Here is a 15,206-nt window from a genome sequence, read left to right as displayed (position 1 = left end):
AGCCCCAGCCTGGCCCCCTCTGCTCTTCTCTCCTCAGTGCACACATCTGTACCCCACCCCATACCATGGCCACCTCTAAAGTTCCCTTGTCTTTGGGCCTGGCACACAGCAGGTGTTTGGTATGTATCCAGTGACCCGATGGCCTAGCAATCCTACAGCACGCCCCGTGATATTGCTACAGAGGACCTCCCACCACCCTATACCGAGAGCCTCCCCCCGCTGGGGCGGATCTGGTGGTAACAGTGCAGCAGCCCCACGGCACACCCATCTGTGGTACCACCATGGTGACACCTGTCACATTCTCGTTCCACCTGCACTCTTATTTAGTATTTGTTTTTAAAGCAGCTCATTTTTTTTAATTTAAAAAGCTAACTATGACTTCCATAAATGGAAAACCCAGGATCATTCACTACAGGTACAAGTATAAAATTTTTTCAGTTAGAAAAAATATGTACAGTCACGTGCTACATAACGTTTTGGTCAACGACAGACCATATCAATGACAGTAGTCCTGTAAGATTATAATGCAGCTGAAAAACTGTTAGCACCTAGTGATGTTTTGATGATCCCAACCCTGCGTAGGCTATGCTAATGTGTATGTTTCTATCTTAGCTTTTTTTTTTTTTTTGAGACAGAGTTTCACTCTTTTGCCCTGGCTAGAGTGCCGTGGCTTCAGCCTAGCTCACAGCAACCTCAAACTCCTGGGCTTAAGTGATCCTTCTGCCTCAGCCTCCCGAGTAGATGGGACTACAGGCATGTGCCACCATGCCCAGCTAATTTTTTTTTTTCTATATATATTTTTAGCTGTCCAAATCATTTCTTTCTATTTTTAGTAGAGATGGGGTCTCGTTCTTGCTCAGGCTGGTCTCGAACTCCTGAGCTCAAACAATCCGCCCACCTCGGCCTCCCAGAGTGCTAGGATTACAGGTGTGAGCCACCGCGCCTGGCCTTCTGTCTTAGCTTTTAACAAAAAAGTTTTAAAAGTAAAAAAAAAAAATTTTTTTTAAAACAGAAAAAAACTTATAGAATAAGGATATAAAGAAAAAATATTTTTGTACATCTGTACAATGCACTTGTGGTTTTAGCCAAGTGTTATTACAAGAGAGTAAAAAAAATTCTTTTTAAATTTAGGCCTTCATATTCACTCACCACTCACTCCCTGACTCACTCAGAGCAACTCCCAGTCCTGCAAGCTCTGTTCATGGTAAGTGCCCCATACAGGTGTACCATTTTTTATCTTCTATACTGTGTTTTTATTTTATCTGTTCCATGTTTAGGTATACACAGATACACACTCATCATCGTGTCACGATTTCCTGCAGTATCCAACACAGCCACATGCTCTGCAAGTCTGCAGCCCTGGAGCAACAGCCTAGGTGTGCAGTAGGCTACACCACCTAGGTGTGTGAAGGTACACTCTATGCTGTTCCCACAATGACAGAATTGCCTAAGCATGAATTTCTCAGAACGTATCCCTGTCATTAAGTCAAACACGACTGTATATACAAATATAAATAAAGTACACATGTATATAAAATACATATATACACAAAAACGAAGCAATGTTCTCTGATCCTGGCTGGAGGCTCTCTGGGTAAGAAGGAAGGTGAGTGGGTATAGGGAGGGCTTAGGCAGCAGAGAAGCTGGGGCAGGGCCTGCCCCTGCTCCCTCCTAGTCTGCTGAGCTAAAGCCTTTAACTTAAGTACCTGGGACATCTCTTGTGATACTTAACACTAGTCCAATCTGGAGTAACAAGCTGCCTGAGAACAGAATGCTGTCCTCCTCTCTTCTGCTAACACGTGGGCACGGCTCCTTCTTGTGAGGCCTGCGTGGGCTCTGTGGACATGGCAAGGAAGGCCATGCCCTGAGCACTATGGATGGATCCAGTGGCACCCCAGCAGACAAAGCCAACCCCTCCCCAAAGTGCCCAGTGCAGGCCAGCGGCCCCCCTCAATGGGAAGGGCTGCAGAAGCTCCTGCAGCCTTCACTCACCGCTGCAGAAATGCTGAAAGTGAAACTGAAGCCCAAACTACAGCATCAGCACCCAGAGGCTGGCAGAGACTCTAAAGCTTCCTCCCAGGAACAGCAGTTGCATCTCCTCACCCGTAACTAGTAAGAAGGGGAATTTTGTGTCCTCCCGCGTCGTCTGCCTCACTCTGTCTAGCAGCTGAAATGTCTCTACGGTGGCTAGTCCTCTCTGCCCTGCCGATTTCCAGGTGATGTAGCTGCTGTGTGATTCCTGGCAAGTCCCTACCCTTCTCTGACCTCAATTTCCTCATCTGAAGTACAAGCGCCACCACGACAGCAGGTGCGCGGACGACTGCCAGCAACTGCTGCCTCCTTCATGGTACTCTGACGAGGTAGGTTCTTAAATTATTACCCCCATTTTACAGATGAAGAAACAGAGACATAAGCAAGGTTCTGAGCCGGGAAGTGGCCAGTCCGTGGCTGGAACTCAGCTTGGCTCTCATCTGCCCTCTACCTGCGGGGACACCCTGGGAGAGCAGCGTTGCTGGACCGTCCCGGTCCTCGGGGTCTGGCGGGGGCCTGGCACACGGCCGGTGCACAAGGGGTCTGCGGTAACAGGGCCAGACCGGCTCAGATCCGGCGGCCGGAGGCCTGGTCCGGCTCTGCGCTGGGGGCCGTGGGGGCCTTGCACAGGGTCTTAACCTCTCGGGCCCCAGCCCCGCAAGGTGGAGGCCGGCCGAGGGGAAGCAGCTTCGCGAACACCCGACGCAGGCAGGCCGGGAGCGCGCCGCTCACAGCCGCGAGACACCGGGGACCGCACGGGCTACAGCCGAGGGCCCCGCCCCGGCCCCGCCCCGGCCCGGCAGCCAGGCGGCGGCGCGCGCGCACTCACGCAGGGGCAGAGGCGCGCGCCGGGATTACCCGGCCAACCAAGGGGCCGGGGCGGGGACAGCGCGCGCCGGCTCCGAGATAAACACGGCCACGTGACCGCCGCCCCGCCCCCGGCCCGGTAAACAAGCTCGGGCCGTCGCGCCCGAGCCCGGGGCTGCGCAGGTCCCGCCCTACTGGGACCGGCACGGAGCGGGAGGGGCGCCCGCGGGCGGACGACCCCCACCCCCAGCCGGCCTGGCGGGGCGCGGCGGGGAGCTGGGGCGCTGGGGCCGGTGGAACCGCCCACGGACCCGCAGGGCCCCTCCCTCACTCCGTAATTTAAAGTTCTCCAACGAGAAGCACCGCGTCGGGCTCAGGTCCAGACGGTGGGGTGCGGCCTTGCTCAAGTGACTCACCGTTCTGTGGCCTCATCCTAAAGCGGGGCTACCAACCATCCCTGTTGCTCAGGGTTGTTGCGAGGAGGAGATACGTTAAGCAAAGCACTTCCGTCAGTGTGGTACATAATAAAAGCAAATAAGCGTGAATTAAATCAATTTCGAAAGCGTGGAGTGTGCAAAAGTCTGCCACTCCCAACTCCAGCCTCAGACGAGGAATGAGCTCCTTCTCTGCCCTGGTAGGGTGTTAATGAATCTTATCCCGTCTCAGGTGGTCTTCAGCAGGAAATGGAGGCACAGAGAGGTTGAAGGCTTTGCCCTGGGTCACACAGCTGATAAATCTACACAACCAGAATTCAAAGGCAGGATGGTCTGGCTCCAAAGCTTGAGCACTTCCCGTTGAACTGGCCAAAGGCCAACAAACAAGAGACGCTGGTCACCTTTGGTGGAGCAGGCTGTGTATCACAAGGGTAGGCCCACAAGCCTGGGCTCAGGTAGTTCAGATCTTCCCAGCTGTCTGACCCTAGGCAAGGACTCCTCTCTGCTGTGGGCTTCAGTGTCTCCATCTGTAAAATGGTCGCTAAGAGGCAATTAAATGGGCCAATGGCTGGCTCATAGTGGGGGCTTATTGATTGGTAGCCTGGTTGTTGCTGTGCCTCTGATATCATTACTAAAGACCCATGGAGCCAGTCCTTCCTAGAACATGGGGTCGCATTCACTAGTGGGGAAGAAAGGAAGGTATTCCCAAAGGGGGAATAGCAGGTCCTGGGCAGGCTGAAATGAGAGTAGGGTATCTGGGGGTCTCTGAGGTGCAGGGAGCACCTGTAGCTGACATCCCCTGCCCTGTGCCCCTGGCCCCTCCCTGTGCCATTTGCTGTGCCTTCCAGAAGATGCTACATCTGCTGGGGAGGAAGGGCAGTCTTTTGCCTGTTGGGGAGAGAAAACAGGCAAGGCATATAATGGCTTAACAGGGGCCCGGCACAGGTGAGTGTTCATTTAAATCACTGTTGTTGTTACTAAGTCCCCCTGCCCAGAAGTGAGGAGGGTGGCTGCTGAGCAGAACGACTCCCCCCAGCCCAGGCTGGCACTGCCCAGCCAAGGCTCCCAGGCCTGGAGGATGCAGCCAGTCCGACTGCCTACTGCTGCCTTCCCTCTCAGCTTCTTCTCCAAGCAAGACCCCCTAAGGAGGGAGACTAAAGACAGCTGGCTCCCCTGCTTCTCCTGGGACTGAACCTCTGTTTTCCCCCAAGTGAGGAGGGGATGGCTGGCAGCCATACCTGCCTCATGCCCATACCATGGTGGCATCTTGGATGGCATCAAGTGGGCATCACGCTGCATGGGGTTGGCAGTTATATTCTTATAATGACCACGCCCTCTCTGGGCCTCAGTTTCCCCATCTGAAAAATGAAAGGACTGATGTAAATAATTTCTAAGGATACTCTGAGCTCCTGTGATGAATGGAACACGCTAGGTCCCTTTCCCGGCTGGGGAAAACACAAGGGCTCACAGCTGTTGGGTGGGCTGCCAGGCCTGGAACCCAGGACCAAAGTGAGGTGGGACAGAAGGTGTCCTCAGGTCATCTGGTCAAACAGGGTTTCCAGAACCCTTAGGGGTCATAAAAGGCAGTCCTGAGGGCCCATTTGGTGGTCTCAACATGTTAAGAAACCAATGGGCCCCTGGGCCAGGGGCACAGGCCACCAGAAACATTAAGGGACTCTGCTCTTGGAGCCCTAGTTCCTTCCCTCCTGGTTGAAGCTCTGATAGGCAGATGTATTCGCGCCTAGGAACTCTTCATGAATAAGGGGCTCTGATTAGAGAAAAAAATCTCTCAAAGGATGGAGTCCCCAGAGGAGGAAAAATAGCCAACAGTGCCTTGAAGGCCAACAAGCTGCTGACCACAGCTCGGAAGTGATGCTTTCCCAGCAGAGAAGCTAAGAAGAGGACGTGCCCAGGGACTTGGTGCTGCTGCTGCCACTCTGGGCAGCTCCCTTTACTGCCTCCTTCACCAAGCCAGAATGCCACCTCTGATCAGCCCAGTGGAGGAGGGGATCCTCCTTCAGCCCCCAAGAGTATTTGGGGAGGGAGAACAGGGGTGGCAGTGGGAGTCAGAGTGGAGGACCGTATTATCTACATGCCAGCCACCGACCCCAGTCATCAGCATGCCTGTGGGTCACCCTGAACATGTGCCAGGCCTTTTACCCCACAAAGCCAAGTAGCCTATGAGAGGAGAGCAGGGCCTGAACCCATTTTGCACAGAGGAAAGCTGAGGCACTATGGGCTGTCTCTCCTACCATCCCCCCAGAATGCCCCCAGGACTCAATACCAGGTCAGCCCCCAATACCAACACAGCAAAAAGCCCCTGCCCCTGACAGCAGAGGCTCTGGGCAGAGGGGGTTTCCAGGAATCAGTCTCCAGGAGGCAGGGCAGGAGTTGGGGCACCCACAGACCAATGAGGCGGCCCCAAGACTAGCTCATTCCCTCCCACTCCCAACAACTGCCTGCTGGGAGGTGATTCGTTGGTGACCAGTTCCTGATTGGGCCTCAGCAGGAGAAGTCTGACCTCCTTGCCCCCAGCTCTGAGATGGGAGGTCTGGGAGGCACAGAGGAGGTACCTGAAGACAGAAAGGCCTAGTTCAAGTCCCAGCTCTGCCTCCACTTGCTGTGTGACCGAAGGCAAGCTGCTTACCCTCTCTGAGCCTATTTCCTCATCATCTTGAGCGAGCATGATCACACCTCCCTCACAAGGCTATATGAGAACCTGCTCTATAGACTGGAAAGTGACGTCCACAAGCAAGATGGACTCAGGCTCTGCTCCTAACTACCTGGCACTGAGGATTCCTGCTCCACTGCTGGACTCGCCCTGCACACCCAGCGCTGTACTTGCTGCAGTCAGGCTCCTTCTGGCAGCAGCCAGCTCTGGTGCCGAAATGCTGGGCCTTCATCTCCCAGTTGCGGAGAAAAGTAGAGGGAGGAAGAGAAGGAAGGAGAGGAGAGGTGGTAACCAGAAGATGGGTCCCAACACTGAGGGGCAGAGTGAGAAGAGAAACTGAAGACCCACCTTGACCCATCTGTGCTCCAAGCCCCTCAGCTAACAGAGGAGACACTGAGGCCCAGAGAAGAGGATGATCTAATCAAGGTCACCTGCCCAGTTACAAGAGCAGCTGGAGCTAAAAGTTAGCCAGGGGAGGGGGCAAAAGGCAGGTGGAGGGATGTACGGGTAGACAGACAGACAGACACAAAGGAGCCTTACTTTGGGGGCCATCCTTTCCACTTCACCAGATATTCGACTTTACCCTGCAAAGAGAGAGAAGCAGACGCGGTGAGACCCACAGTTGTCCCTATAACCACTTGCAGGACAGTATGCCTAAAGGACCTCAGCCCCAAATCCCCTCTGCAGACAGGTGTTCCCCAACGCACAAACACAACCCAGGGACCACCCCCACACCAGATCCTCACAAACCCAGAGAACCCAAGCTTTGGCTGCTGCACAACCATCCCAGTGTGCCCTCCCTACTAGCACACAGGAGAGCGCCTGGCACCAAACACCCCTGAGGCTCCTGTGGCCCAAGCTGGGAGCTTCTGTCACACATGGGGACACTGAGACCACATGGGGGCATGCATGTGTGGCCAAAGATCTGCAGAGTCCCAGTGCCAAGATCATAACTCTTCCTTTTTAGATTGGAAGACTCTCCAAATCCTAGAAAATGCCTCCCTGGGGTGTTCCTGGATTCTCCTCCCTGTGAGCTGGGTCTCTGGAGAGGCTGCCCCTGGCCCAGAGGCAATGGGCCAGTGACTTTAGAACTCTCAACTCAAAAGACTCCGGCAGGACCCCAGGGAAGACTGACAAAGTCTCCACCTCCAGAAAGGGTGGTCAGCTCTCTGGTTGTTAGGAAACAGAGCTCGGCTCCTCCCTTGCTCACAGCCAGCAGGGGGCCTTTAAAAGTTTAAGGTCCACCTCCATCAGTGCGTGAAGACCCTCCACACCAGAACCCTAAGGCAAAGATGTGGCACCTCTCCGGAGGCCTTCTCTGCCTACTTTTTCTGATGCTGTCCCTCTCTGGCACCTTACAGTTCTATTTTCTGCAGAGCGCACAGGCATCTGTCTGTATTTCCTCATTCACTGTGCATCTCCTTTGCAGAATGCCCGCCCTCTGAGGGATATATCCTTGGGGCTTAGAGTGGTGCCTAGTACACGACAGGTCCTCACTAAATGTCTTGTGTGAGTGGCTGAAGGAATGATGATCCTCAATCTCGAATCTCCGATGCGGGTGGGGGTTCATCGCTGTGCCTGCTTCAGGCTACGCTACTTGGAAAGCACTGACCTTCGTGGCATACATTAGTCCTCTTTTAAGATGAGGAAACCCTGGGGAAGGGAGGGGGAGGAGGGCAGCCCCAACCCTAAGACAGAGCTAAACCCCAAGTCGAGTTGGGGGAAGAAAAGATGCTCAGGACCCACCTTGCCCTTCACCCCTGGCACAAGACTCGAGGACTGAGTCTTCTCTGTGCAAGATGGGCTGGCAACCAGCCCATGTGAGCTCCTGCTCCACCTCTACCTCTAACTTGCTGCATGACCTTGAGCAGGCCACTTCCCCTGCCTGGACCTCAGTTTCTGCCTCTATCAAATGGGAGGAGGTGACGCTCAGGCCCCTCCCATCATGCCCCCTGGAGCCTCCCAAGGAGCTGTGGAAAGAAGACAAGGGAAAAGGACAGTAATGTGTGCCAGGAGAGGAACTTTTCCTCCAAGACTTCCCCAAGCCCAACCTCCAGTCTTGGGTGAGCCCACTCGGCAAACTTGTGCACAGGAAGTGTAGATGCCAGGCCCGGACAACCAAAGTCCAGCTCTGAGATGCTGGGTCCTGAACCCAGCAGAACAAATGTCTCCTTAAATTGCAGGCTGTAAGAGAAGGCAAAGGCAGAGGGGGAGGAGCTTCGAGGATGCCCCACAACAGGGGAGGGGGGCGGGGAAGAGGGCTGTGGAGGGGGGGTTGTGTGTAAGGGGAGGGATCGCAAAAGGTCAAAGTCCAGCAGGAAAACTTCAAGAGGAGACTTTTCCAAAGCTCTCCTTCCAACTTCAAAGGACTTGGTGCCAAGAGTCCAGAGTCCCGAGTTCAAGACCCAGCTCTGACACTAAACACACTAGGCAAGTCGCTTCAACTTGGGCCTCAGTCTCCCCATATTTAGAATGAAAGGGGGACCAGGCATGATGGCGCTCAGGGTCCCTACATTCCGCTCCTAATTTCAAGCTCAAGCGGGCTCAGCTGTCCGCAACATCCCGGGGCGACAACTTTTATTCTACTTGCCCCACGGTGGCAGGGAAACTGAGGCACGAGCTGGGGAGACCGGCCCAGCAGCGCGGGGCTGCCTGGGTCCCTCGCCCCACTTTTCCCCTCGCCCCCAGGGCGGAGGGGGCTGTGCTGGGGACGAGAGGGGACCTCGTTGGGGTCCCGGGAGCCGCCCCCGGGCAGCCTCACCTTCCGCACGCGCTTCTTCCGGATGCTCTCCACAGCGAACACCTGCTCGCCGATGGCTGACAGCTCCATGCGGGGCAGCGGACGAGCGGGCCCGGGGCCGGGCCTGGCCGGGCCGGGGGCGGAGCTGCGGGGCCGCGGCTGCGGCGCGCGATGCTTGGGCCGTCGGGGTCCCAGTCACCCTCGGCCCGGCGCGCACGCGCACGCGCACGCGCGCACACCCCCTCGCGCTGCCTCACGCCGCCGACGTCCCATTTTTGAACCTGCGCAACGTTTTCCTCCTCGCCAGCGAGCGCGCGCGCCCGCGGGGAGGGGGCGGGGCGGGAGCGCGCGGGCCGGCCGGCTGCGGGGCTGAGCTCGCGCCCTGCGGTCAGCCCCGCCCCCTCGCCCGGGCCCCGCCCCGCAGGGCCCCGCCCCCGAGCCCCGCCCCGCCCCGCCCCGCCCGCCGGGGAGCGAGCGGGCCGTGCGCCGGGTACTGCCGCGGGCTGCGGGCTGCGCGCTGCGCGGTGGCGGCGCTAGTTCGGCGGGGTGGGTCTGCACCCGGCGGAAGCCCGCGCGCCCCCTCTCGCCGCTCGGCGCCGGGGCCGGACGTGATCTGCGATACCAAGACGCGATTCCTAAAATCTTTCCGGTGGCTTTGAGGGGCCGCTACGGCATGACCCGAGCAGGGCAGATGAGGAAGCGCAGGTCATTTGTCGCGCCTCCCACCACGCGGGCCGGGCCGCGGACCCTCGGACCGTTGGGGGTCGGGACGGAAAAGGTTTCCCACCCTGCCCTCCGGAGCGGCGTGGTTTCGTGTGTGCCGAGCAGGCGCCTCTGCGTCCCTCCGTCGCACCTAGACGGCCGCGAGACGCTCGGGCCAGGCGCGGGCGCCAACGCTGCGGGATAAGGGCCCGCGGGGGCGGGTTCTGCTGCTCCTCTGCCCCGCCCTCCGCGTCCCCGCACGCGCCTGGCACTCGGGACAGAGTAGGTGCTCACCGTTTGTGGAATGAATGGATCTTGAGGTCCGAGACAAGTCATTATTAGGTCCCACCGCGCCCAGACCCCTCTTCACCCTCACGGAGGACCGAGCCGTCTTGCCCCTTCCAACTCCTTCCCGCCGCCTGCGGCCATCCGAGTCCCGGCTCCCTGACCTCACAGTGGCCCGGGCTGCCCTTCCCTCACTCCCACTCCGCCTGCCCGGGCTCATCCCTCGTCTTTTCTCTGGGCGACAGCAACAACCTGCTCCGATCTTTGCCCACCCTGTGCTTAAAGACTTTCCGGAGCTCCCTGTGTCCCTGAGAATAAAATCCAAACGCCTTTGTCTGGCACACAGAAAAATAATAGAGTCACACCTTTTTATCAAAAGCAACAGAAACCAGAGAGAAAGCCATCATCCTAGAATTATATAATCCAGCCAAAATATCTTTCAAGAAGTATGTACCTAGTAGGAGGTACATATCATGTATCCAGAATGAGTGTGAAATAATGGCATTTACAAATACAAAAACTAAGAGTTTGCCGCTAGCAGACCCTCCATAAGGGAAATTCCAAAGGAGGAACTTCAGGCAAGATGAAGCTAATCCCAGAGGTCTCATAATAGGGAATAAAGAACAATGAATGAAAAACATTGATAATGTAAAACAACAATGTCTTCTGGATAAAAATAGAACTAAAATGCACAAGAACAATGGCATGTCATTTGGGTGATGGAGTTAAGTGTTTAAGATCCTTGTATTCATCAAGAGGAAGGTGGAGATAGATATCAAATACACTTAGACTTTGATGAGGTAAGAATCCAAGTTGTTGGCCAGGTGTGGTGGCTCATGCGTGTATTAATAATTCCAGCACTTTGGGAGGCTGAGGCAGGAGGATCGCTTGAGGCCAGGAGTTCAAGACAAGCCTGGGCAACATAGCCAGTCCCCATCTCTATGAAGAAATTTAAAAATTAGCTAGGCATGGTACACATGCCTGTAGCCCTCGCTACTTGGGAGGCTGAGGCAGGAGGATCACTGGAATTTGAGGTTACAGTGAGCTATGATCATGCCAGTGCACTCCAGCCTGGGCAGCAGAGTGAGAGCGAGACCTTGTCTCTAAAAAAACAAAGAATCCAAGTTGCTATTACTGGGATAAACACTGTAAGAATGGAAATGCAGTGTATATTTATCCAAATTGTTAGAGGGCAACTAGATGATAGATATAAATTCAAATGTCCTATAATTCAATAAATGCAAGTGGACTAATGTTGTAATTAAAATAACAAAGATTATCAGACTCCAAAAATTGCTAGATGCAGTTTACAAGAGATAGCCAGAAGAGACAGGTCCAACACATAAGGATAATGAAAAGTCAAAAGTAAACAAGTGGGAGGAAATAGCATGCAAAAAAACAAAAAAGACTGGTGGAGTTATTTTAATATTGGGGGAAATCACTAGAGATAAATAAGGTCAATTCATAATGAAAAGGGTCCAATTTTTCAGAAAAATAGAACAATTTCAAATTTGCATGAAAATATCATAGCCTTAAAATGTAAGAATTACACTGAAAAATAGACAAATCAACAATTACAGTGGGAGATTTTAACACACATCCTTCTGTAATTGGTAGGACAAGCAGAAAAATATTCAGTAAGGATATAGGAGATTTGAACATGTTTAATAAACTTGTTGGATTTTGTAGAACACTGTGTCTTCAATGGTAGAATAATTTCCTTTTCAAGACATATGGAACACTTACAGAAAGTTAATCTCAAGAATTTTCAAAAGCCTGAAATAATGATATTATGGATACCTATTACAATAGCTTGAAGATTTTAATGAAATGGGCAAATTCCTAGAAAACTATAACTTACCAAAATGGACTCAAGATAAAGAGAAAACTTGCATGAGCACCATCCTGCTCGTAGTACCAGAATGTTTCATAACTGGTCACTGACCGTTCAAAACACTTTCTGGCCTGAGCACTGAGGAGGGTCCAGGAGGCACTGGCTCTCCAGGCACTAATTCTGTGATTTATGTGTCATAAGAAGGTCCGGGGGATCTGGGGCAGCCCTGGAGGAGTCATTACACCTAGGGGTTGGCAGTGGTGGCCATGTACCAACTGGTATGAAACTATTTTGGTACTTCAGCGACCTAAAGTCCTTTGGCACCAGCTGAACATCCGACCTCCCCATCATTAAAGGGACTGAATGGGTCATCAGTAATGTTCCCACAAAGAGAACTCAGACCCAGAAGGCTTCACCTATAAGTCATTCGAAGAGGAAGTAATTCCAGTCCTACACCAACTTTTCCACATAGTAGAAAAAGAGAGAATACTTCTCAATTCTTTTTATGACAAGTACAGCGCAAGACAAGGAAATTACAGGCCAATGTCACTTACGAATATAGATATCAAAATCCTAAACAAAACATTAGCAAACTAAATTGAGCAGTACATAAAAATGATAATACATTGTGATAAAATAGCGTCTAGTCTAGAAATGCAAGGTTGGTTTAACATTTGAAAATCAGTCACTGTAATTCACCACATTAAAAATGAAAGGAAAAAGACATATGATCATCTCAATAGATGCAGGAACATTTGTTTATGTTCAACGGAACATAAATCATATAGGAAACATTTGATAACTTCAACTACATTTAAACTATGAGCTTTCTTTATCAAAAGATCATATAGAGAGTGAACAGAAAAGGAAAATAAATATTTAAAGCACTCATGATTTGACAAAGGAGAAGATGGAAAGAGTCCTGTGAATTAATTAGGAAGATGGATGATCAGTTGTGACAAAATGCAGGGGCACAGAAGGGTGGCAAAGCCTTGGACAGGCCCTGCAGAGAGAGGAACCACACGTGACCAAAAAAAAAAAAAAACATAGATCAGTTGCTCAACCTCATAAGTAATGCAAATAAAAACTCACAACAAGATACAACTACACCCCCACCTGATTAGTAAGAATTTAAAAGTCTGATAAAGGAAATTCTGCAAGCGCTGGCAGGAATATGGGACAATATGAACTCTCATGTGCTGCTGGTGACAATAAGAATGGATTCAACTGCTTTGGAAATCTGTTTGGCACTACTGAGTAAATTTAAAGCTGCATAATCTGTGATCCAGCAATGTGTCTCCTTGGGACATAGCTTAGGACAAGTCTTGCAAATGTGCAATAAAATATATGTTTTTAAATGTGCAGAGCAACAATATTTGTAAAAACCTGAAACTGGAAATAGCCCCAAAACCCAGTAGGCTGGGCAAGTAAAGCCTGGAATATTCACACACTGGATTCTTATCCAGAATTGAAATTGAATGAACTACAGTGATAGCACATCAACTTGAAACAATCTCTCAAAATACCATTGAACAAAGGAAATAAGAATACAAACCATTTGGTGCCACTTACGTACAGTTCACAGGCAAAGCTGAACACTATGTTGTACAGGGATGCGTGTGTAGGTGGTGAAACTAAAGAGAAAACAAGGAAATGATTGTAGCAGAGACCCGAACGGTGATTCTTGGGAAGAGAGGTATGAATACAGAGGAACATGCGGTTCTGGCAATGCACTCTTTCTTAATTTGGAGGTTGATTATGTGGGCATTCAAAAAATTTTTTTTTTTTTGAGAGGGTCTTGGTCTGTTGCCCAGGCTAGAGTACAATGGCGTCATTAAGCTCACTGCAGCCTCAAACTCTTGGACTCAAGCCATCCTCCTGCCTCAGCCTCCCAAGTAGCTGGGACTACAGGTGCACACCACCACACCTGGCTAATTTTTCTATTTTTTGTGGAGACAGGGTCTTGCTACGTCACCCAGGCTGGTCTTGAACTCCTGGCCTCAAGCGATCCTCTAGCCTCAGCCTCCCAAAGTGCTGGGATGACAGGTGTAAGCCATGTCACCCAGCCTAGAGTTATTACTATTCTTTAAATGTTTGTATGTTTTATACACTCATGTATGTAGTATGTATTGTAACCCGAAAATTAAATTAAATTTAGAAGAAATGTTTCTGAAACTGTAGTCTGGGGCCAGACGCTACAGGGCATTTTAGGCTATGTTAAAGACTTTTGTATTTATTCTAAAAACGTCAGATAGTTTCGAGAAAACCGCAGCTACAAGAGAAATATTAAGATTACTAGGAAAAAAAGTGACTCAAATGAAAATAAAGATAATTCAGGACATAGAAGATAACTCTGGGGTGAAGGCTCCTCAGGGTATTTTAGGAGATGCCACATCCACAAAACAACAACAAGATGCTCTGAGAAAACAAGAAAGAATTTTTGGACATTAAAAATATTGCTGGAATTTAAAAAATTAACAGAAGCATTAATGGATCCTAGAATATAGAACAAAAAGAAGGATAAAATGGAAGAAAAGACAAACGATATAAAGGATCTATCCAGAAGGTACAGCATCTTCCGTCACGAGTTCTGGAAAGAGAACATACGGAGAGGAAAGGGGGGGAAATGACCAAATGGAAAAGAATTTTCCAGAACGAAGGTGACACAAGCCATTGTATTGAAAGGGCTCATCAAATGATGAGCAGGATGGATTTTTTAAAGACTAACACCTACACACACTAAGAAACATCTGAACATCAAGGATAAAAAGAACATTTAAAAACTTTCTATTTTTAAAAAAAAATCACAGAAAAACAAGCATGAGTCAGTCTGGCATCAGCAATAACAGAGGCCAGTAGACAGCTGAGAAAATTCTTCAAATTCTGAGGGAAAATTACTTTGAACATAAAATTCTATACCTTCCAGGCCAGTTAAGAATGCTATCTGTAACAGAAAGTGTAACTTACAGTGCATTCAACAAACAGGAGGCTATTTTTCCTCATCTAATATGACATCTGTCATCTCAGCAAAGGAAGCATCGCTTGTTTATCCAGTGGGATCAGAGGCAAAATTAGCACTAGCTTCTCTGTGATTCCACCTTGTATCTGTTGTCACATGGTCACAAGGTGACTGCTACAGCTCCAGACATCACACCCATGTTCACTGCAGAAAGGAGGAAGGTGGTGTCGTGTGCACAAGTTCCCTTTTATTCTGATTCTATTAGGAAAGCAAAGCTCATCCAGGAAACCCAAGCAAGCTGTCACTGAGGTTCAATGGCCAGAAACATGCCACGTAGCTCCTCCTGGCTGCCCAAGAGTCTCAGAAAGCAAGTATTTAGCCCAATTGTATTGCTGCCTCATACACAGAAAAGAGGTTCTGTTAGCAAGAAAGAAGTAGGGAAATGGGTATTGGTGGGCAACTAGCGGGTTAGCCTTACTAGCTAAAATCAAATGTGAGAGCTAAACAAAATCATTTTTCAGACACGCTAGAGCTCTGATAATTTGCCTCCTGAACATCCTCTGTTAGGAAGTTATTTGAGAATCTACTTCAGCAAGAACAGCAATGTGATTAGGGTAAGTAATGCTAGCTATGAGGCCACACACACACACACACACACACACACGGTCTCGGTGGTTACATACATGAGGACCACCCAGTGCAGGTTATGGGTGCTCCACACAGTCATTCAGGACCTCAGGAAC

At 50.9% G+C, this 15,206-nt stretch overlaps 1 protein-coding gene across 6 annotated transcripts in view; it reads right to left on the bottom strand.

Moving 5' to 3' along the window:
- The window catches only part of CBX7 (chromobox 7), a 41,915-nt gene extending 33,038 nt beyond the window's left edge, over positions 1-8,877 (bottom strand). For 5 of the 6 annotated variants that reach the window (XR_006735671.1, XR_006735669.1, XR_006735670.1 and 2 more), the window contains exons 1-2: positions 8,705-8,837; positions 6,484-6,527 (exon numbers count right to left, since the gene is read on the bottom strand). Coding sequence is in view for 2 of the 6 variants with exons in the window: in XM_045552840.1 (XP_045408796.1) it covers positions 6,484-6,527; positions 8,705-8,773 (113 nt within the window). In the remaining 4 variants the exon portion in view is untranslated. Of the gene's footprint in view, positions 1-6,483; positions 6,528-8,704 lie in introns of all 6 variants that reach the window. The other variant, XM_045552839.1, reaches the window with a different exon arrangement.
- Positions 8,878-15,206: the final 6,329 nt, after the last annotated feature.

This window comes from Lemur catta, chromosome 6 (genome assembly GCF_020740605.2).
Source record: "Lemur catta isolate mLemCat1 chromosome 6, mLemCat1.pri, whole genome shotgun sequence".
Classification (NCBI taxonomy): domain Eukaryota; kingdom Metazoa; phylum Chordata; class Mammalia; order Primates; family Lemuridae; genus Lemur; species Lemur catta.
Note: the sequence above shows the minus strand (reverse complement) of the source record. Positions and strands in the feature narration are given on the sequence as shown.